The sequence below is a fragment of the Uloborus diversus genome, chromosome 6 (genome assembly GCF_026930045.1).
Source record: "Uloborus diversus isolate 005 chromosome 6, Udiv.v.3.1, whole genome shotgun sequence".
Taxonomy (NCBI): domain Eukaryota; kingdom Metazoa; phylum Arthropoda; class Arachnida; order Araneae; family Uloboridae; genus Uloborus; species Uloborus diversus.
In genome coordinates this window covers 79,397,744-79,420,696 of record NC_072736.1, presented here as the reverse complement: position 1 = coordinate 79,420,696, position 22,953 = coordinate 79,397,744, and the positions used below count along the sequence as shown (strand labels likewise).

Genomic DNA, 22,953 nt, shown 5'->3' with positions numbered 1-22,953 from the left:
ATTCATCAGCAATTAAGCAATTATCACACAACACCGTAAACTCAACGTTTACACACGTATTTACTTCCAAATACGAAAACAACACAGCGAAATGCCTCACTATAAACAGAGCAAATACACACTCTCAGTTCGAAATCCTCAATCGAAACTCTCCGTTTATCCATCGCTAACGGCTTTTATAAACATCCAAGAATTTTCCACAACATTCTTTCTGCTTCGAGAAATGCGTAGACCGTTATCAAATTTTATCAATGAAAATAAAAAGAATAGGGGGTTGTATACTTTAGCCATATGTTAAGGGGTTGTATATTCATTACGGGAAATTATTTACAGGTTACGTTACTACAATAATTACTATTTACAGGATTTGTAACAATATTATATATGATATGAAGCTGCCAACTTTTAAGATTTAGCCTTACATTGTAAGATTTTCGGAGGTATTGTAAGTTTGTAAGATCTTATGGCGTAATTGTGAGATAATCAGGTTTTAGATCTCTGGTATTGCTTTTTTTTCCTGTAATGTTGCTTCAAAAGAATAGAGAATTTATTATTTATCTACTATTCTACATTATGTTAATTACACTAGAAATGTTATATGTAGTATTTAAAATAATTGTAGGGAAAAAAAATCAGGCAAGGGTTCAGCATGAAATTTTTTGACCCAAGATACTCCTTAAAAGCACATAATTTCATTTAAAACGTATAAATTCTGTGATTTTCACAAAAATAAAAAGAAATTTTATTTGTTTACCTCTTAACAAAGTGTACTAAACGTCAAAAATTCGAAAAATCCGATTCCCATAGCGGATGTAAAGAGATCACAATACAGTCGACTCCCGCTACAACGCGATTCAACTTACGCGAAATGGCTATAACGCGAATTTTCCATGAGTAACGAATTTTAGAGCTAAGCGAATTCCTCGTCCACAACACGAATTTCTTCAGAAGGAAGTGTCAGCTTCGTTATTGATGACAAAATATATATTTTGTGAATGTTATTACATCCCATTAGCATCACACTGACCATCGGAAGTTCCCACATCAAACTTGTCTAGGCATTACGTTGTTAGTGCATAAAAAAACCGCTCAGCATTTTTTTTTTCATTTTAAATATTAAAGATGATGAAATTTAATGGCACCTTAGTGAGCTGTTTCATTTAAAGTTCATGAAGATGGGGAGAAAAAATAAAGTTTCTGACAATAAAAAGAAGATTAAGATTCTCAATATGCTTGGACAACTACCAAACGTTGACGGTAGCAACGCAAATAAGTATGAGTGAACCTTCCATATGTACAGTTAAAAGTGAAAACAAAATGGTATCCGTATAAGTTCATAACTTAGTTTCAATGTTAAAGCTTGCAGAGTCTGAGTAAAGTATATGAAAATGGAAGCTGATCTTGCATTGTGGATTAAAGAGATTGGGAAGAGGGGTTTGTTGCCATAAAAGGAAACTTTATAAAAGAAAAGGTGAAGCAACCGTATTTTAAAATGTATTTAATAAAAAATAACGATTTGATTATGCAGCATAAATTTTCATCATCTTCATTTTTTAACTCATAAATATTATTACTGTATCTACTGTACAGTACTATTATAGTGCAGCATTTTATTATTACTACATACTGTACCAACCATGTTGTTTTATTTTATCAATCATACTTTTTGTGCATTTTAACTATTTTATGTTGAATAAAATAGTTTTTTTTATTTTTTAAATACAGTAAAAGTTGGGAATGCTTTAAAGCAGTTTGAGGAGTGCAGGGTTCTGGCCAGAGAATATTTGGGTCCGTTAACAGACCTTTCACAAAATCCTGATCAACCAAAACGGACCCTTCACAAAATTCTGATAAACAAGAACAGATCTTTCACAAATTGTTTATTGAAAGAACAAATCTGAAAGCAAAATAACGCATATTAAACCTAAACCAATAATTTTTGGAACCTTTTTTAAAGTCAAATTAGAGGGATCAGCTTATAGAAAATCTGCTAATTTGCAAAGAAAAAAAATCGGCACTCTTGTGATGCTCCTGAAAGCGATAAATTGCTACTGCCAAATAAATATAATGCTTGTTGTTTGTTTATTAAAAGAAATTAACAGCTAAAAATAAGTTTGGTTTTATCACAGGCTAATTAGCAGCGGTGTTGTTGTAAACTTTTCTGAAAAGGCGTTAGTAAGCACTTTTCTCCCCCCCCCCTCCCCCCCGCTCATGATTTAATAAACAATAATAATAATAATATATATCATCGAAATGAACTTACAACTGCAAAAGGGCTAGTAAGGGTGGGGAAAAAAATATGATCGCTTCAGATAGGGTTACCAACTTCAAAATTATAGCCATTTAGCATCTGGTGTTAAACCTTTATAATGACTTGATTAGAAAATATTCTCATTATTTTACCAGCTTGTCAATATTTGTGTTTTTATGGTGCGGTCAGGGTTCGTACGGGTCATGGAAATCCTGGAAAGTCATGGAAAAACAATAACAGAATTTCAGACCTGGAAAAATCATGGAAAATTGAAATTTTCATTGAAAGTCATGGAAATTTATTTCAAGTCATGGAAAAATTTCCTGAACAAGGAGAAAGGAACAGTAGCGAAAGGAGCATTAGAAATCTTGAGTGATTTAACAGTATAGCACATAAAAGCTATTAAAAGTGAAAAATTCAACGATAGAAAAATCAAATCTGAATTTTGAAATCTCATTGCATCCACTTCTGTTGCAGCCGCTTGCTATTTTCTGCGATGTGATTTTACTGCCTGGACATCACTTATTTTGAATTTTCTGTTATTTTCAACACTTCTTATGTTTCATATTCTGTAGTAGCAAAATTTCACGTTCTTAGTTTTTCCCACGCTCACTCAAAAAAAAAAAAGAAAAAAAAAAGCAATTCAATTGCATTCGAGTTCGATTCCATCACTCGTAAGGACTTTATTTTTAAATTTATCAGAGTTTATCTTAATTTGTTGAATGTTTTAGAAAATAAAGATCTTAAGTCAGGCGATAGAATACAGAGAAAGAGGAATTCTAATGCTCTAAAACAGTAGTGCCCAACATACTGCAAGCAAAACTAATCCATGCGACCCACTGCTACGTTCAATGTCCGGAATTAAATGTGTTCTGGAATTTCTGAACCTATTAATTTATATACATTTGAAAGTATGCAAATTTGTAAACAAAACAAATATACTTTTGAATCAGAAGATTGATTCATTACTGAATGGTTTTTTTCAAAAAAGATCTGGTTTAGAAACAAAGAACTAAACTATGTGGCTTTACTTCAAAGAACCATAATACTGTCAAGTTACGTGGATGATTAAAGGCACTGTTGACACTAAAAGGTAACTTTTGAAGCAAATTTATTGAAACTTAGTGATGACTCATTCAACCTTTGTTCCATTCAATATCGTTCTGCATGTTTTTTAAAAAAATATCAGACATTTAAGCATCATCATATTCACTTCACTGCATTTTTACTTTACTTAAATTTATATGATGAAGACAAATAAGAATAGTTTGGTTTTTTAAGTGTGCACTTATATTTTTCCCATTACGAGTAAGTGCTTCAATGAGGCTGTGGGATTCATATAGATGTTTTGCTAATGCTCATTTCCAAATATTACCAAGTTTGAGATTAAAGAGTGCTATTCTCCTCGTGTAACGAGGTCATGAAAATTTTCATTGAAGTCATGAAAAAGTCTTGGAAAAGTCATGGAATTTTTTCATGCAAATAGAGTATGAACCCTGTGCGGTGTGATGTTTAACTGTTATTTTGGAAGAAAATTATATGGGTTTGATTTTTCGATGCTAACAAGGGTGATTGACTTTAAATCAACTCTTTTACTTGCCGTTTTTTTTTCTTTAGATGTCTACATTTTGAAAAGTACAATCTTTTAACATCCATATTTTGTTCTTTTTTCAAGCTAACTTCGCTTTATTAGGATGCAAATAAATGAAAAGTCTATTTTTGTTAGAACACTCATTTCAAGTTTTTAAAGCAAAATTCCATTTTCTTTTATGTGTCAAAAATTAAAAGCATTAGCATTTTATAGCAGTGTTAGTTGAAATGCTTATTATAGTTACGAACTTCCAATATTTTTCGATTATTTTCAGTAAAAATTATCGAACTGAGCCTTTTAACTGGAAATGGAGCTTTGCTCAACTTATTTCACGATGAAGACTTAAAAGAAAAAACTTCATAATGTGGTGCGATATTTCACCATGCCCTTTTCAGCAGCAATCTCTTTGTGTCAAAAGTTGCGTCATACCCGCTAACTGGTTTATAATTATTGCTAGTCGGTGAAGGTGCTCCATCAGGTGTACTATTGCTCGAGCATTAAAGTAATATAAAATTTTAAATGATTAAGAAATTTGTTAATATAAAACATGGAGCAATTTCATGCATTTTTAAGCAGTTTAAATTTAAATTAATATTTCTTTGAATTTTTTCAAACTTTACCCTCTTACCCTTTGAAAACTATATGAGTTCCACCGTATTAAATTTCCGCATGGTTTTGCGGGTCTAAAGGTTAACAGCCTTTTATTTAACCACACATTGGCAATCCTAGTATGGTATTTTATGTACATGTAATAAAGACATGACTATCCCCCTCCACCTTAAAAGATAAATTCCAGCTACACAGCTATGATCAAAAATGATTGTTTTGCAATTCATTTGCCATATTAGTATTTTTACCCCTGATCTTTGATAACCTGTAGCGATTTCTGTTAAACTTAGTTGAACCGAATTAGATAAATCATGGAATAGTATTAAGAACATATACATATTGCATTTTGATTTTTTAAAGAATAATACAATATTAAATTAAATTTCTGTTGAAAGGATGTCATTTTAATATAAGTTTAGTATTCTAATGCTAAAATTGTTGAAGATTGTACTTCGATAATGAATGCATTATTAATACCTATCTCATTTTGGTATTTTCTGTGCTGTTCATGTATTAAATACTGATCAATAATCTTGTTTATTATTGCTTGAAAACCTGTTAGTGAAAGGTAGCAAACAATTTAAGTTAGAACCAACGGTGACTTCAGTGAAATCCCTCTGTCTTTGCAATTCAAGAAACACTGAACAGCAGCATTTCTTTTTCGTTCGACTTTCTTGCCAAACATGCTTTACATGCCTTTTCTCGGATGACTTTTCATCCAGAAGCTCACATTTCTTTGCATTGAAAAAGGTGTTCCTTGTAACACCGAAACACGTGTCTGCAATATTTTGCAAATATTTGTGCTTTCTGACGTTGGATTACTGATTTTTTGAATTTTCAGCACAAAGGTATTTATTCGTTATTCGTTATTTATGCTTTACGCTGGTCGCTAATTGACATTAACTGCCACTGTTAAGTATACATTTTGTGTTGATTGCATTTAAAATATCTCCTGGTAGTTATATGTTACTGAGCATTTTCATTTGCTTTGAACCAATGTTCACAAATTTAACGTTTATAATTAATCTTTGAACAGCATTTCGGGCATTTTTTACATGCTTTTCATTCAGTCCAAATTCATAGCAATATGAAAATTCGTTATGTCAAAAACAGTCCTTTTATTATTAAAAATATAAACTTTAACCTCTTTGGATCTTTTTTTTTAAATTCCAAAAACCAGCCTATTTGAATTCTTGAGCAATAATTTACCTCTGTACGAAATTTGGAAGAAATCCGACTAAAACTGGATCTGTATAAGGAACATGCACACACAAACACAACCACAAACATACTTCCATTTTTATATACAGTAAAACCCCTCCTAACAAACGGACACCCCTCAAAGGCAGACACCCTTCTTATGCGGACAATTTTTAATTCACTGTTTCCAAGGCAAATAACATTATTAAACCCCTCTCCTACGGACACCCCTCTATTGTGGACAAAAAAAATTGTCCTGTTCGTGTCCGCATTAGAGGGATTTTATTGTATATAGATGTATATATACACTGTATTTGCGATAACTCGAATATTATTATAATTCTAAGTTTTTATCAAGTCCCGACCCCTTTGTCTTTAATTCCATGCTAATTATTCTCAATATCTCGAAGTTAACTTCCTTTAACTCAAAATGTTTTTAAAGATGACTCAAACTTTATTTTGAAAGAACGAAAAAAAAAAGAAGAAACAAGTGACTATGAGAGAAAAATTAAGTCACCTTCACTTGCAATACCTGCACAGTAGACCTTTAAAGCAAGAAGAGCACATGTTGAGCCAATGTGCTATAAAGGAGTTAGTTACACATGCAGAAATGAGTTAGCTTGTTTGTTTTTTTTTTTTTTTTTTTTTGTAGTACTGTACTGTTTACACTTTGGCATGTTACTGGACAACGAATTTGTTTTTAAGCTGTCAAGTTGTCAAGTCAACTGATTATACCTTTATTGAAATGCTGACCTAAGTTAAGATGCGTTCCTCTTCATTCTTTAGTTTGATCATTTGCTGATATGTTCCTGAGAGACAGAGTGAGTTTTCTTTACTATTAAAGATGTCTAAGCAAGTACTCAGTCAATATATCAAAAGCAAAAGAGAAACTTCTAAAGCAGTAGAGTACATGAATACGAATTTGAAACGAATGAAGGTGTGCACCTTACCTGAAGTTGAATCAGCTCTAAATGGTTCCAACAGTATCAACCATGTTTTTGATTATTTTCCTCTCAATATTTTTGACTAAACTGTACATATTGTGCTCAAACACTTTTAAATTCCGTTACATGTACATATAATCAGGGTTGCCAACCTTGGAGAAACTATTTGAGGAGCATTTTGATATTTTACGTAGCAGCTCGGTATTTTGTATGAAAATCAATATGAAATAATCAAAACCTATGTTCTAAAATTGTTCTTGAGCTTTGATAATCAATTTAAGCTCTAGCTGGAAAAAAAAGTTAATAAAACAGCTTTAAACACTATGCTTTGAGTAAGCATCTTTAATTTCCCATAAAAACATGCCTGTTATAACAAACTAGCAATAAAAAAAAAAAAAAAAATTTTTTTTATTAGAATCTTCGGTAAGCTTGGTCAGAATTAAGACCAAACAGGAAATGCGGGGTCAAAATAACTAATTTGCGGAGCTGTGGAGTTTCACTATTTTTGCGGAGCAGTTGGCAACCCTGATATAAATTAAAATATTCGATGGTTTTTAATATTAAAATGTCAAAAACTTAAACTAGCGGTAAGTCGAACTTCCGATAAGTGGAAGTCTTTCTTTCGTTCCCTTTTGATTCGAATTGTCGTGATTGACTGTATATATAAATATATATATATATATACTGCTCAACATTGAAAATACAACACCAAGAAGAAGTGGTGCGGAAGGATGAAATTTGACAAAAAGACAGACAGCAAGTAACAATAAAGGGATCTTAATTTCAAACCAATATTCAGATTATGGAACGAGAATGCCTCGACTTTCTTATTTTTTCTATTTTCCCCCTCTCAAATTTTCATCCTCTGGAATTTCTGCCAAAAACGTATGTTTGGGAAACTTGCCAACGATGTCAAACACATGTTTCGTCGAAAAATTTCATGCCTTGTTTAAAATTTCAATCTTTTTGCATCCTGCAAATATTTTAATAATTTTTGATGTTGGAATGTTTTTTCACCGTATGCTATTTTATATCTGAGTATTTTATTTATTATTTTAATAATATTTTATTTCTGTTATTTATTTTAGAAAAAATGCAAAAGTCAGTGAAAAAAATGTGATCTAACTCCCAGTCTCGGATTGTATTGCAAGTTCGCATGATTACTTTTTTTTTTTTGTATTTAAGAAAGCGCTCAAAAACTTCAAATTGTTCTTTTGATCCTGAAATAGTATTCTGAAGTTTTTTAAACCAAATTTTGAGTCCCAAAGCAAGGATAACCAATTATTTAAAAATATATATATTTTCAATTCTCACTGAAAAGTATGTTCTACCACACAAGGAAACTCTGTTGTAAGTTTTTACTTTACAAGCAAACCTAATTCTAAAATTTACGTTCTCATTTTCAATGCCTTAAATTCAAATATCTTTAATTAGAAAAATATTTTTTTTTCTCTAAATAGTATGAAAAATTGATATAATTGAGTAATGCTGTCAAGATTGAACTTTGGCTCCCTCAACCCTTTATTCGAGGACTCAGGGGTTGCTCCCTCTCTATCAAAATTTAAATTTTTATAAAAATAAACAAACTTGCAAAAAATGGTGCAATGTAGCAAATTTGTACAAAATGAAATGTTAGTAACAATAACAAATGAAATGCAATAATGACAAAACCATGGTTTCAAGTTTAAATATCTTGAAGAAAAGAGATTTTAGTTCTTTTCCTTTAATTAGCCTCTCGCTCCAATAATGTATTCTAAAAAAATAAAGCTTTAATATTCAAATAATTTTCTACAGTTATCCCCATTTAACTGATCTTTTTTATGATTGAAATTTGAGAAATAAATACTATGCTTTAAAAACAATATGTGCCGTGTATTTTATTAATTACTACCCAATTATTTCAAACATAATTAACAGGGAAAATTTTTTGTATTACCTTTAAAACTGGTAAATTAGCTATTTTTTGTTGAATTTGGGAATGTCATGGACTACAGGAGCTATTTTGATCTCATCCCTTTTCTACATGATTTTAAAAATGCTTTTTTCCTCCTTTTTGCTCTCTGACGCCACTGTCATCCCTGTGATGTATGAAATTTAAAAAATAATTCACTGATAATGGGGCATCACAGGCAATTGCGCCTGTCGCTGCATTTTGGGAACGATGTTATGCATTTGTGTATGTATATTAGGGTGGTCCTTATTTTTGAAGTTATAGATATTTTACACGACACCCCCTCAATTTGTTCCATTATACAAATAAATGATCCATGCAAAATTTTAAGTCAATCCATGAATATTAACACGTGCCTCTAGGACCCCTTTTTTTGAGTTTCGAAGAAAAAATTGCGGATTTTCTCATTTTTATGTAAAAATATTCCTAGGTTTCATATTTAAAGTAATTCTGAGCCTCAATAGATGTTGCTACTTCCAGACCAAACATTCTCTTACATTCATTCTGTAAAATTTTACATATTACATAGGGTACATGTACACCAATGGCCTTGAGACAGGCATACCGCTATTCGTGCTCGTTTCAAATCAAGCGGCAGGGGAACATTTCTTTCCACCAAAATGGACACAAGTGATTCTAAAGGCCATTAATGAATGACCTAGGCCATTGATGAATGATTTTTGACAACACCAAATTGCCTCCTTCAGGCTTTGGGGGTGTTGATTTAGAAAATATTCTGTGAATGTAATAGGTGTGGCAAATAGGGTCACTAGCTTTCGATGCTAAAAATATAAGTAATGACAATTATATTTTAAATCGCTGTTCTTTAGTTATATACTTAAATGTTTATGCTTTCTTATAATTTAAATTTTGAAAAATACTCAATTACCCTATCATAAAAATAAATTTTATTTTCCATATCTAAAATATAAATTTAAAAACATTCCAGATCGGAATAATGTAAAAATTTATACTTTAAACTGCCTTCTATTTCAGTACATAGTCCTTTATTATCATCAAATTCCTCTTGCAATTCACAAGATTTAGAAATCGAAATGAGTATCTATCCTAACCTGTTGAACCTTTTTTCTATATCTGGTCTAACACAACGCAAAATAGCTTGACAACTATTGATATCTGCTCGCATTTCATCAATGTTAGACAAATGCCATATTAGGGACAAAGATGCTGCTCATTTATTAACAGCCTATGTAGATGCAGTAAATTTAAATCCAAATAACCTTATGATCAATCGTACATCCCTTAAGAGAGCAAGAAAAAATCTTCGAGACGTAAAATCAGATTTCATGAATTTAAATTTATATTTTTTAGTTATTCCCTCTGATACAAAGCTACATCCAGATGTGACAGGAAAAAAACGCCGATAGGCTTACCATGATAGCTTCAGGTCCCAATGTTGAACACCTACTCAGAATTTCTGAGATATTTCTTCAGTTGTATTTGATATCTTAGATGATTGCTCTTTATGTTCAAGCTGCCAGCTCACTGCTAACTGTTCAAGCTGTAGTGTTTTATACAGAGTGCTTACAATACGGCCCTATAAATTGTGTATGTATTTGTTTAGAGAAAAGCTGAACGGTGATATATTGCATTTGTATTGCTATCATCATGCACTTGAAATCGTACTGCAGAGTGTTCTTGCCAAGAAGTTCTTGCCTTTCTTAGTTCTAGATTTAATATTCCATTATTTAAGCGCTTCAAAATTCAAAAAGTACACATACCACTTAAATTCTAAAAGAAGAATTTGATGACATATTATTGTTCGTAGAAAGCGGAATTAAGAAATATTACAGAGAATTCTCATAACGTGTAATAATATTTCTTGGTGAAGTCCTCCCTCCTACATGGATATGTTTTCGGCAACCTGGAGCTTATCTGTGAGTCAGATGGGTGGCAAAAGGAATTTATTGTTTGAATATTTATATATTTAGGAAACAATTCAAATTAACTTTACATGAAGAGAATGCCTGTAAATGCTGTTTTACAGTTAAATGTTGTATGAAGATATAGTTTTTCGCAGCAACCCATTCTAGGCCTTTTAAATTAATATAAAGTCTAGTGTCTAAAAAACCTGCAGCATACAAAATGATGACAAACATGCAGCAGAAGCAGTGATTGATAAATTCATAAATCACTTATGGTACTTAGGGGATGAACTAGTAGCTTTGTCCGTATTGGATGTAGGAATTAACTTTGAAGGTAGGAAAAGTCTATTTCAAAAAAATGCTTGCTGAATAGGAAGACGTGTCTGATGACTGTATAAAAAATTTCAAATAACAGTAGATGATTTGGAATATTTTCTTAGTAAAGATCTTCCTCTTTATAGAATCAATTACAAGTCAATAAAACTGTTTGATAAGTTACAGACACCTAAAGATGTTTTCCTATTTGATCCTGATTCATGACAAAATGAAGGAAGCTATTTAAAGGGAAGAGATATCGTTAAAATGCTGAAAGTTGTGAATGATACAACTGAAAGAGGAGCACAATTAATCGAAGAATTTCACAATCAATTTACCAAATATGAGTCACAAAAGCAATTTAGTATTTTACAGACAGTCCAAGACTATCGAAAAAAAAATGCACAAGATAAGATACACTGGGAAAAGCGTACGATTAAGGTAAAGTTTCTAAAGCACTATTTCATTCTTATTCAATCTAAAATCTTTAGACGATATGAAGTAATTAAAAAGATTAATTTTAGTGCTACCTCACTGTAAAAATATTTTGCAAACATAGGAGAAACGATGTACGGGGTCTGAAGCAAAAACTCGAAGATTTGTGCGAAAATTATCAAAAGTGTTAAAGTTCAACGTCTTAGGGGCACGTGTTATTATTGAACGATCGAGTTCAAATTTTGCACCGATTACTTTTTATTATAGTGTCACAAAACTAGGGGGCGTCACTTGTTGAATTCTGAAAATTTTTTTTTCCCATATAAATAAGGACCACTCTAATGTATATATATAATATGTAACAAGTACATTAGGATGGTCCAAAATTTCGAAAGTGAAAATTTTTTGAGTCCTACCCTCCCATTTTGTTCCAATGTATTAAAAAATAAATCAGACAAAATTTGAAAACATTTCGATAATATTTAGAGGAAGCTCAACGCAGATAAAGTTTTCATCATTGCTGAATAGAACGCGTATGACACACGGCCATTGACCTGACTAAGGTAAAATACAATTGCTATTTTTATTAACAAGAAAACAATTGCTTCATAAAATTGCTATTTTATATAGAGACTTAACAAAAGCCATTATGAATATACTTTGTAAATACAAGTAAATGCATAAAATCTATTCTTTTAACAGTCGTAACTGAATAAATTTTCAACCTATTGTTGCTTATGTATGAATTTTTAATTCTTTTGGTTTTGATTTCATCACTGTTGGAATGGCAGGTTGCACTTATTTTTGAAATTCATATGTCTCTTGACTTTAAAATAATTGAGCATGGCAAATATATCATTTAGATCAAAATCAGAGGTTTATCTTCTTAGTTCAACCATAAGTGAGCTGACAGGTAGCAAACTACCTTCATTTCGTATGGCATTGGGTATGTTTCTTCATAACCATATTGAATTAAAGAAAACCGTAAGAGAATCTTCAAGAAATACAACAGAAGATATAAAATTTTGGCAGAAAGCCAGAATACCCGTACAAAGACCCCAAAACTTTCAGCCCAAGTTTTAAAAACTTTACCTAACAATGGAAGTTATTGAAAAAAAAAAAAAAAAAAAAAAAAAAAACAGAAGTACAATGACACAAAAAAAATAAAGAAGGTGAGCTTTGCAGGACTGGTGCCAAACTGACAAAGTTTCTGCAATGTGCTTTGACACAACGAGTGTCAACACCGGGGAAAGCAAGGGTACCCGTGTTTTAATAGAGCAAAAACTAAAGAAAAGGTTACTATATTTTTCATGTCGACATCACATTATAAAATTAATTATTGGTGCGGTGTTTAATAAATCTTTGGGTTTTTCTTCCGCACCAGACGTATCTCTTTTTAAACGATTCCAGGCCTACTGGAAATTCATAGACAAATACATCATAGGTATCAACAATAAGGACATTTTAGCACAAGTGACAGATGTAAAGGATGATACAATAGTATTTGCTGAAAGATTACTACATGACCCGCAAGCGAGAGATGATATCGAGAATGTCTTGAACTATGCTTACTATTTCTCTGCAAAGCTCCTCAACATGGTATCAAATTTGTAGCACCTGGGTCTATGAGTCATGCTAGATGGATGTCCAAAATTTTGTATTGTTTCAAAATATGGATGTTTAGCTGTCAATTTACCATCACGACAGTAGAAGAAATGGGATTGCAAAATATATGCATATTTGTTGTACGTGTGTATTTAAAGGCTTGGATGACTGCTTCTATGCCTTAAAATGCACCGTATAACGATTTTAATGAAATTGTTATTGAAGTATAAAATTGATGATTGATGAAGATATAAGCACAACTGCAACGCAGAAATTTGCCAATCACCTGTGATATTTGTCAGAAGAGCTCTTGCCATTAGCCTTTTTTGCCAATAAAGTGTCATACTGCATTAAGGCAGATGGTGAAGGCGATGAATGAAGTAAACGGGAAAAATGTGGTGAAGCGCCCTAAGATTTTGCTAAAACATTTTATAGATATGAAATTTGAAGAACTTGTGACAAAGGGGTGAATTTCATTTTTTCAAAGCATGGGTTTACCTGATACCTTCATTCACGTAGATCCAGAAATCTGGGAGCTTCAGGAGGATTTTAAGAAAGCAAAAAGGATTATTCAAGGAATTTCAGTCGTTAATGATAATGCTGAAAGGGGTATTAAAGCCCTTATAAAAGAGTTTAATGGAGAAATGACACACAATGAAGAACAATTCCAATTCTTGTTGCAAGTTGTCGCAGAACATTGACGAGCTTATCCCGGATGTAAAAAGCAGTTTGCAATGTGTACTAAGGAAAGCCATATATATAACTGTTGAAATATTATTATTATGTAACTGTTTTTAACTTACAAAATGCTGGCAATTTTAATTAAATAAATTATACATTTTTCCTAGCGTAAATTTTATTTCTATTTGCATTTATGGCATAAAATGGTAAAATGCAGAACTTTGAGGCTGTTGAGCCACCTCTAAATGTTAAAATTATGAGTTCAAACTTCACAATAGTTATTTTTTACTCAGATGGAACCAAATGAGGGAGTTAGACCAATAAAAATCAGGAATTTTTTTAAAAAGGCCCTTTTTTGGACCAGCCTAAAGTACATAGCCCCCCCCCCCCCCTGGAAAACTTTGAAATGGTGTGCCTGAAGTTATCTAATTATTTCCGATGTGTCCTTTAAAACTTTTGACAGTCCTTGAGAAATGTCTTTAATTTTCACTTTAAAAATGAGTATAAACCCTACTGAAGCATTAATAACTATGCCTTAACGACACCCCCAATGCTATCAAACTTTCTTTTCCCAATTATTCAAATTTTATGACATAAAATCATTTTTTAAAACTTTTATTGCACTGATGTCTCCGACGTTTTTTTTTGTTTCCAGTTTTTATTTGTTAGCTACATAACTAATGCTCATTTGAATCTTAAAACTAAGACTGAAAAAACTAGACCATTATTTAAATTTTTTTTCAGATGACTCCTCCACCCATTCCTCCTAATTTCATGGGTGGTCCAATGAGACCAGGTACTGATGGTATGCGCCCTCGCATGATGATGCCTCCAGCTGGTACTCCAGGTATGCCTGTTCCATTTCCAACACCTGGTATGCCAGCTCCAGGATTCCCCGTACCTGGATTTCGTGGTATGGCACCTGTGCCTAACATGGCACCTCCTGGTAAGTTGCTTTGAGCAATTTTCAATCAACTAGCTAAACAACATTGTAATCTAGCAATGATTAAAAAATTCTGGGAAAGGGGAAATTTTTTTTTTCTTATGCTCAAACGCAATAATTTATAATTAAGGCTTGAAATCAATAGCATTTTCAGCAATTTCTTTTTGTAGCATTTTGTTTGACATTACTCCCTGTTAAATTATGAAAAAGTATTCCCCCCCCCCCCCCCCCCGTGAAAAGAACCATAAATATCTTTTTCAAAGGTTTTTTATCCTGAAAGCAAATAATATTTCTGCACATACTAGTAATTCAATGATTTCTTTGAACTTACTTAACCAAATCATTCAAAAGAAGGAAAATATAGGAGTTTTTTATAATTATATATAATGCACAAATAAAGTCCTCCTATTTTATCAAAATGTTTAGTAATCCTTAACTTAAATTATGTAGAAACTAACTGAACTGTGCAAAACATTCGCCCTCAATGGTAGAAATTCAAAAATCTGTTTTTTGTAATTTTTCCAATAACAGCCAACGTTTGAAACTTATGTGGGACCACCACAAAGAATCAGTGATCCTTGGGACCACCAACCACCGCTAGCTATTTTTTATTACACTTGGCTGGAAAAAATTCAAAAGCATTAGCCTTAGACTAACCGTTGGTTGATGGTTTCTATAATTAATTTCTTTTTCAAATAGCTTTATATAATTTTAAATCATACATCCACATTTTACTCAATATAGTTATATTGGGGGGAAGTGCAGGGTTGGATGACATCCTGAAACAAAGTAAAAGTAGTCAAATTAAATTCTTAAACTTTGGTAGCCTATTTTAAAGGCTGCTAATGAAATTGGTTTTCAGATTGGCCTGTAGACACTTGACTGTTTAAGATACTGTATTTAAATGTTTTTCTGAGAATTAAAATATTTTATATTTTGAAATATTAAGTACATTTGCCCCTTGTCTTACTTGGATTTGATTATATGCAGTTTAAGATTTGACACCTTTATTTTATTTTACGCGGATTAAGTTTGATTTTACGTGGATGTGTCGTTGCAAACAGATTAAATTTTCATCTCTTTCAAACTCCTGAGATTGCTGATAACGCATAATAAACTGTATTTTGGAGTGCTAATAAACAAGCTTGGGCAACCGGAGACATTTTTTGCGATTGATTTCAGAGCTCTTTCCTGAAGCAAGTTATTAAAGTCACACAATGCAGAGCTCACTGGAAGAAGAGCTTTTAGAATTGACAAAAGAAAACAAAACCAACGAGGATACCTACATTAATGATGCATCACCAGGTGCTTTCACACTGAAAATTTTGAGCCATTTCCTTGACAATGACAATTGATCTTTCTGATTTGTTAAAGCAAAAAAATCTATCGTGAAAATGATGGGAATGATCATGAAAGCGTTAATGCCCCCACAAAGAACTACATAGGAAAATAATTTCTGGATACCAGAAAATCTATCCTTATCAGCTCTTTTTTTATAAACACCAAGTTAATTCATGTTTTCCGTATGCACGTTGCGCATATGTATCAGAATAAATATACATTAAACTTATTACAAATATTTATCTATCACTAAAATGAAGTATATTTTTTCTTCACCTATAGATATCTTCTCCATCTAATTTATTTTACAATTCCAGTACAAAAATCAACTAAATTAAACACCCAATTATAAAATAAGCACTGATTATAATTATTATATGATGAATAATTTTAATACCTAACAAATTATATACACTCTCTTAATTTTTAATAACCTTTCGAAGTTGGGGCCTCCTATAAACTACTACCCAACGTAACTGAATAGATTTAGCTTTCAAAATTAATTTCGCATTTAGTTAAATTAGTGTTTAACTCAGGATTCGGTTGGTTGTCAATTACGTTACGTAGTAGTTTATAAGAAGCCCTGACTTTAAAAGGTTATTAAAAATTAAGTTCGTAATATTAAATCGTATATTATTAGTTTGGTATTAAAATAATTCATATTATAGTAGTTATAATCAGCGCTTATTTTATAAATGGGTGTTTAGTTTTTTAGTTGACTTTCGTACTGGAATTGTAAAATATATTTGATTTATAGGTTTGAGTAGCAAATCGTATGTAAGTGCCCAATTATTTTTAACTTTTTAGTTTGTCTTAGTTTTTTGAAGTCTTCTTTTTTTAATCAAAAATAATTTATTTTTTGCTTTTTAGTGGTATAAATATAAAAACAGTACGTAGGGTAGAGTATGTGGTACATGACGGAGAGACCTTCCTTACGTACATCTCGATTGAGAAAGCGTTGAACACAGGAGTCTGAAAACAGCTAAGATGAGCACAATAGAGAAAGAAATAGAGCAAAGTTTCTTGGAGGCTTCTGAAGAAAGGCTTTTTTGAATGCATAATTATTTACGAAGAAAATTGTCTTTATCATCAGTTCAACTTTATCAAAATATGTTTCCGAAAGCAAATGCACGAGTCATTATAAAACAGCAGAAATCACTTTAACTTGGCCATAAGATTTGAAGAGTTCCCTCGATTTTTCAATGATCACGTATTCAGATACTTTGGAATCATCTTGGGAAGTTTTCCTTTTCAAAAAAGAAAGAGAATTTTCAAATTGTCTATGAGTGTTTGGTTTATCGGGGGGCATCCATAAAAAGATTCCTACAAATTGAAAACGTCTTTTTTAAAGTCGGTTAAAAACATTATATTAAAAAAAAATCATACTGTTTGTATTTCTGCAATTCAATAAATTAAATTCAGGCAACAAAAATTTGTGTTAAATAAAAAATAATAAAATAATCATTCAGTCTTGAATACAAGAGATAATTTAATTATTGTGCCAGTCAACTATAACTCTAGTACCAGTTGAGTTTCAGTCATCAAATTGCTATCATATTTTCATGTCATGAAAAGGTGTTACCTGTATCAATTTCATAACTTTTCACTCAGTCCCTTTTGAGATATTTTACTTTAAAGTTTGCCGAAATGCATTTTTTGCCATTTTTGAAAAATTGTCCAAAAAAAAAAAAAAAAAGACTAAGTTCTCAAGCTAAAATTTTGTACAACAAGTAGTCTTATATCTACACAAGAAAAAAAATAGAACTGAGACTCTCCTCCTTTTACTAATTTTGTAGCACTAAAACTTGTATTTTATGTTAATTTTCATTTTGTAGTTGTGATTCTTCCAACCGGTCTTGAGAATTGAGGACTCCATTATTGAGCGCGTTGAAAATCCCAAATACCTGGGAGTGATTCTAGGTCAGAATTAATATTTACAAAACATCTGAAAATCACAGCAAATAAAGGTCTAAAGAAATTGAACATCCTCCGCAAACTCTGTGGCACAAACTGGGGATAAAGATCATCAACATTGAAAAGTACCTACTGCGCTGTCATCAGGCCGATACTTGAGTATTGCTTCCTCGTTTGGGCACATGCGTCTGATTCTGCCAAAGACATTTTAGACTCAGTCCAATATAGAACATCCAAAATTATCATTGGTGCAGTGTCATCTGCTAATAACACCAAGGTTGAACTCAAAAGTGGTCTTGTTTCCCTCGAGAACAGACGGAAATTTACTACTGTGAGTTTCACAAATAAAATCAGAAGCCACAATAAAGACCACATTGCTTACAGAGCTTTCGACGCTTGGACAGGCACATCAAGGCTTCAGAGATCATCAAGGCTGCAGTTAGACAGGGATATCAGAGAGGCTTGCCCATTCTTCCTTGGACAACTCAAGAACCACTCTTTCCATTTAGACCTCCTAAGAGTACTAAAATCAATACTTACCTACACGAACCATGTTCTAAAAAAGAACCTACTGAAATATTACAGAAAGGCGAAGACACTGTTCGTTCACTTGCCAAAGAAAACAGTGTATTAATCTATACAGATGGTTCCTCTGACATTGATTGCAATAGAGGTGGCGCAGACATCTCCATCATTTATCCGTCAGGAAACAACGTCGAACTTAAAATACCCACTGGCCAGATCGCCTCAAACTTCACCAGCGAACTCATTGCTATTAAAGCGTCTCTTTCTTATTGTCTCTCTTTCCCTACTCCTAAAAACCAAATGGAAGAAATTGTGATCTTTTCCGACTCAAAATCAGCACTCGAAGCCATATGTAACGGTGTGACAAGACTGACGCAAGAAATTAATTTTCTTCTCCACTCACTCACCATAACTTGTGTTCTCCAGTGGATCCCTGCTCATGTTGGAATTGAGGGAAATGAATGTGCAGATGCCCTAGCAATGGAAGCATGTGACCAAGATCAACCTCTAACAGCCACCTTCACAGACATGAATGCTGTTGCCAGGCGAAGGATCTACGATCAGCTTTTCCACAAGGTAACAATCCCCGACCTTCACTGCCCAAGAAACCTCTCTTCTACAATAGCTAGGCTACGCACTGGGCATTTCAAGGACATGAAGATATTACCAACTAATAACAAATCCTATCCCATCTGCAAGCACTGTCCCCATTTACAACTCACCCCGGATCTTGTTTTTAATTGTCAGGCCATTATTCGCTCCCTCCTCCAACTTGGAGCACCACCAATTAATCCTGTACAGCCATCAGGCTCCAGAATTAGCAGATCTTGTTATCAAGACTTTTGGAGACATCTAAACCTTTCGCACTCTGCGCGTCATCAGACACGACAACAATAGTTGTGATTTTTTTTGTTCCCCTTTCTCACCATTTAAATAATATTTTGCAAGCAAGTTATATCTAGGGCATCATTCTGGTGATGTAGGGTTTTATTTTGTCTTGATAGCTGTAACATTTACCGAGTTATATGCATTACGTTAAACTTGTTTTTGGTCCAAATAAACGGCTACTAGGCAAACTTAAAATGGCGACTAAAAAAAAGTGTGAGCCTAAAAAATTTTCTTTCAACCCTTTTAAATAGTGTTGCCAGATGGTCAAATCCAGATTTCCCCAATTCCCTTCCAACTTTTCCCCAAAAAGCGATGTTTTCTATCAAAATTCCCCAAATTCAAAAATTATTTTTCCACTAATATTTTCATAAAATGAATCGACTTCCTCTAACATTTTTGTCTCTAGAAATTTTTTTTTCTCCCCAAATAGCCAAATTTTCTTATAAATTTCCCTAACTTTTTTTTTTCTCCCCATTTTCGTTTTTTTTTTTTTTGTTCTTTATCTTTACTAAGCTAATAAAGCTGAAAGTCTCTCTGTCCGGATCTCTCTCTGTCTGTCAGGATCTCTGTGACGCAATTAGCGCCTAGACCGTTCGGACGATTTTCATGAAATTTGGCAAAGGATTAGTTTGTAGCATGGTGGTGTGCACCTTTAAGCGATTTTTCGAAAATTCGATTTTGTTCTTTTTATATTCCAGTTTAAGGAACATTTTCCCGAGCAAAATTATCATAAGATGGACGAGTAAATGACCAAGTTATCATAACGTGGAACCATAACGTGAGCAAGCCAATTGTCGAGAATTTCATCATGCATTATTTGTAAATAAACAGGGGAACCGAAAGACCTTTTAATTTTCTACGACGGGCAAAGCCGTGTGGGTGCCACTTGTCATAAATACAAGCGCCTGACAGAGAGATAAGAAATATAACCAATTTTTTTTTTCTTCTCGCATTTACTATTCTGCTTCTGTATGTACATTTAAACTGATTTTTGTTTATATCTACCCAAGAACATTCTTCATCACACTTATTTTTACCTGTTTCACATATCAACTAGTTACTCACACAGAACATTAATGCGAATTCCGTAACATAATATTCCACATAATGCGAATTTTATAAAGTTGAGCAAAGCTAAACCCATGCTGTTTGATACAAACATGGTAACTACCAGATGTCAAAACGCGAATTTAAATACGAAAAAAATTCTTTGTTCCCCGAGGTTTTTTTCCCCCCAGGTTTTCCCTCAAAGAAAAAAATTTTTTCCTAAAGAATTCTCCTCAAAACCCATTTCCCCAAAATTTCCCCAGAAAGCACCAGATTTCCCCAAAATGGGGAAATTTCCCCCAATCTGGCAACACTGCTTTTGAACACACTTGGAAGTGGAAAATAACTAGTAAAAAAATTAGGAAAATCAAAAATGTCGAGCAACATGGCCTGGATGATTTTTAATGGATTGACCCTGTTCGCAAAATATGGCGTTCTGTGTATCTTTAAACTTAATATTTATTTGTAGGAACAACCATTCCAACACCAGCTGTAATATCTGCTCCTCCAACTAATACTGCTAATGCTACTGCCCCTTCATCTCCATCAGTTAATGGCAATGTACAAAAAGATAATACCCAGGTAAATAATTTTATCATTATTATTTTTATTTTATAATGCAATTTCCTGTGAATATTTCGGTATGATTTCACTCTTGCAGAATTGATACCATAATAAACTTCCTCATTGATAGCTCTGAATTTTCAAGCTTTCTTATTTTATGTTTTGAAACAATTCTAGTGAATATCATGTATAAATCACTAGCATCTTTGCTTCACATTAGCTAAATATCACTCAGAGGCTACATAGAGTTTTCCTGTAGTTGAGCTGTGTAAGTATAATGCAGACCCCGAAGAGTTCCTATTTTTCCTACTTTTTCCTACTTTTTAGAGCTCTCTCCTTATTTTCTTACTTTTTTCCTTTTTTTCCTACTTTTTTCTTTCTTTAGTATAGCACTTCTAATTGTACATTGATTCTTAGTTTTACAATGTCGCACCGATAATTTTTTGCATGTTTCAATTTTCAAAAGCAAAAGAAACAAGCGGCTCCTGAACTTTTCTTTGATTGACTACAATAATTTCTGGAAGGAATGCTGCGGCGTTTACGTGTTTAAAAGTGAAATTTTCGTAAGTGACTTTTTTGCCGCTGCGGCGTTTATGATCGACTTTTCTTTATATCGCCCCGACTTCAGTCCTACTGTTTTAACGATACAATAAAGAAATAGATGCTGGCACATTCTGATGCAGTTATATGTCATTTACCCGTCGATTTGAAGCTTTAATTAAAGTAAACAGCCGACTGCTCAAAAAGTGCCGGAAAAGCTGAAAATATTTCCTATTCCCCAATTTTTTGTACAGTTGATTACAAGTGAAATGGAGCTCTGTTTAAACAGAAAGGCAATGTAAAACCTTGAAAGGAATGTAAGAAAGAAAAAGAAAGAAAAACCTGTACACTGTTACATATTTTATTGATGTTAATCTTTACTAATATTATAAAGAGAGAGGACAAATTTTTGTGTGCTTATATGTTGGAGGTAATCTCCGGAACTACTGCACCTATTTGAAAAATTCTTTCACTGTATGAAAGGTGCCTTCTCACTGAGTAACATATGCTATAATTCGGAAAAAATCCGATAAATAGTTCTTTTTTTTATTCCAATTTAGGCACAAATTTCACGCAAGTGGCTATTATTGGCTGTTAAAGGGGTGAAAAATTACTTGCACATATTAATATTATATATCGTTGAAAAGGGTAGAATTTTCCGCGTTCTAAGCAATGTGTTTCGATGCTCTAACTTCATTACGACGTGAGTAATTTGCGTTTTTAGCTTGAACTTTTTTAGGCTTAGCTGAAACTTAGACACTACTTTCTTCATTAAATCTATCAATAAAAAAGTGAAGGAATTATCCCACAGTTTTCTTTTTGACAGTATTGGAAAAAGGGAGATTTTTTACTCCAGATCTCTCTCGACCTATGGTCGAAAAAATTAGCTTCTATCTTCAAAGGAAAAAAAGTTACAAGCGTTTTAAAATCAATTTCGAAATATCATTTTGATTTAGGTTGTCAAATATTTTATTTTCACGTTTCCACGGTTACGCTTTTTGAATACATTTTGAATTCATTTCGTGTTTCCATGGTTACGCTTTCAAAATCCATCTTTCGCATTTTAATTTCTTAAAAGTATTTTAATATCTGTCGTCAGTGTTTGGAAGGGTAATTTTGCATGGTGTTTTTTCAACCTTTTATTTAAGCCTGATTGTTGAATATATGTCACTCGACACAATTTTTATTCTCAAGGTAGACCGGGCAAAGTCGGGAAACGCAGCTCTTAATATATAAAGATGTGAAAGCTACTGTTAATGTGATCATATACCGTTTTGTTTGTTTGGCGAAACATTTATTATTGCCAAAGAAAAACCATCCGCTTCACTCGCAAAGGGACTGGCTTCCAGTAGCGTGGTCGCTTGGCGCGTTAGGCCCTGAGCTGTTCAGTCTAGGATTATTGTTTTAAGGCAACCGTTAATGAAATTCATTGTTTTGGCGATTTGTTTTGAAATAAAAGAAACTTTTGATTTGTTTTTATCCGAGTGAAATGTACGACATTTTCTTTTTTTCTGACGATGATTTTTGAATGGTCCACGGCATGTTTTTTTTTCATTAGACGGACAGATTATGATGCGTGGTTGCTGGGCAAGTTTGGCGATAAACAATAGAGTTATGGAATTATTTTTACATTTGAAAGAAATTATTTGATGTCTTGTTTTGTTTATTTGGCGAAATATTTTATATTGCAGTTAAAACCGCTTCACTCGCTAAATAAATAAAT

The 22,953-nt window shown here is 32.7% G+C and overlaps 1 protein-coding gene across 2 annotated transcripts in view; it reads left to right on the top strand.

Moving 5' to 3' along the window:
* LOC129224179 (pre-mRNA-processing factor 40 homolog B-like) overlaps window positions 1–22,953 on the top strand; it is a 123,616-nt gene that overhangs the window by 8,984 nt on the left and 91,679 nt on the right. For both annotated transcript variants that reach the window (XM_054858596.1, XM_054858595.1), the window contains exons 3-4: window positions 14,213–14,414; window positions 20,596–20,708. In XM_054858596.1, the coding sequence (XP_054714571.1) occupies window positions 14,213–14,414; window positions 20,596–20,708 (315 nt within the window). The remainder of the gene's footprint in view (window positions 1–14,212; window positions 14,415–20,595; window positions 20,709–22,953) is intronic.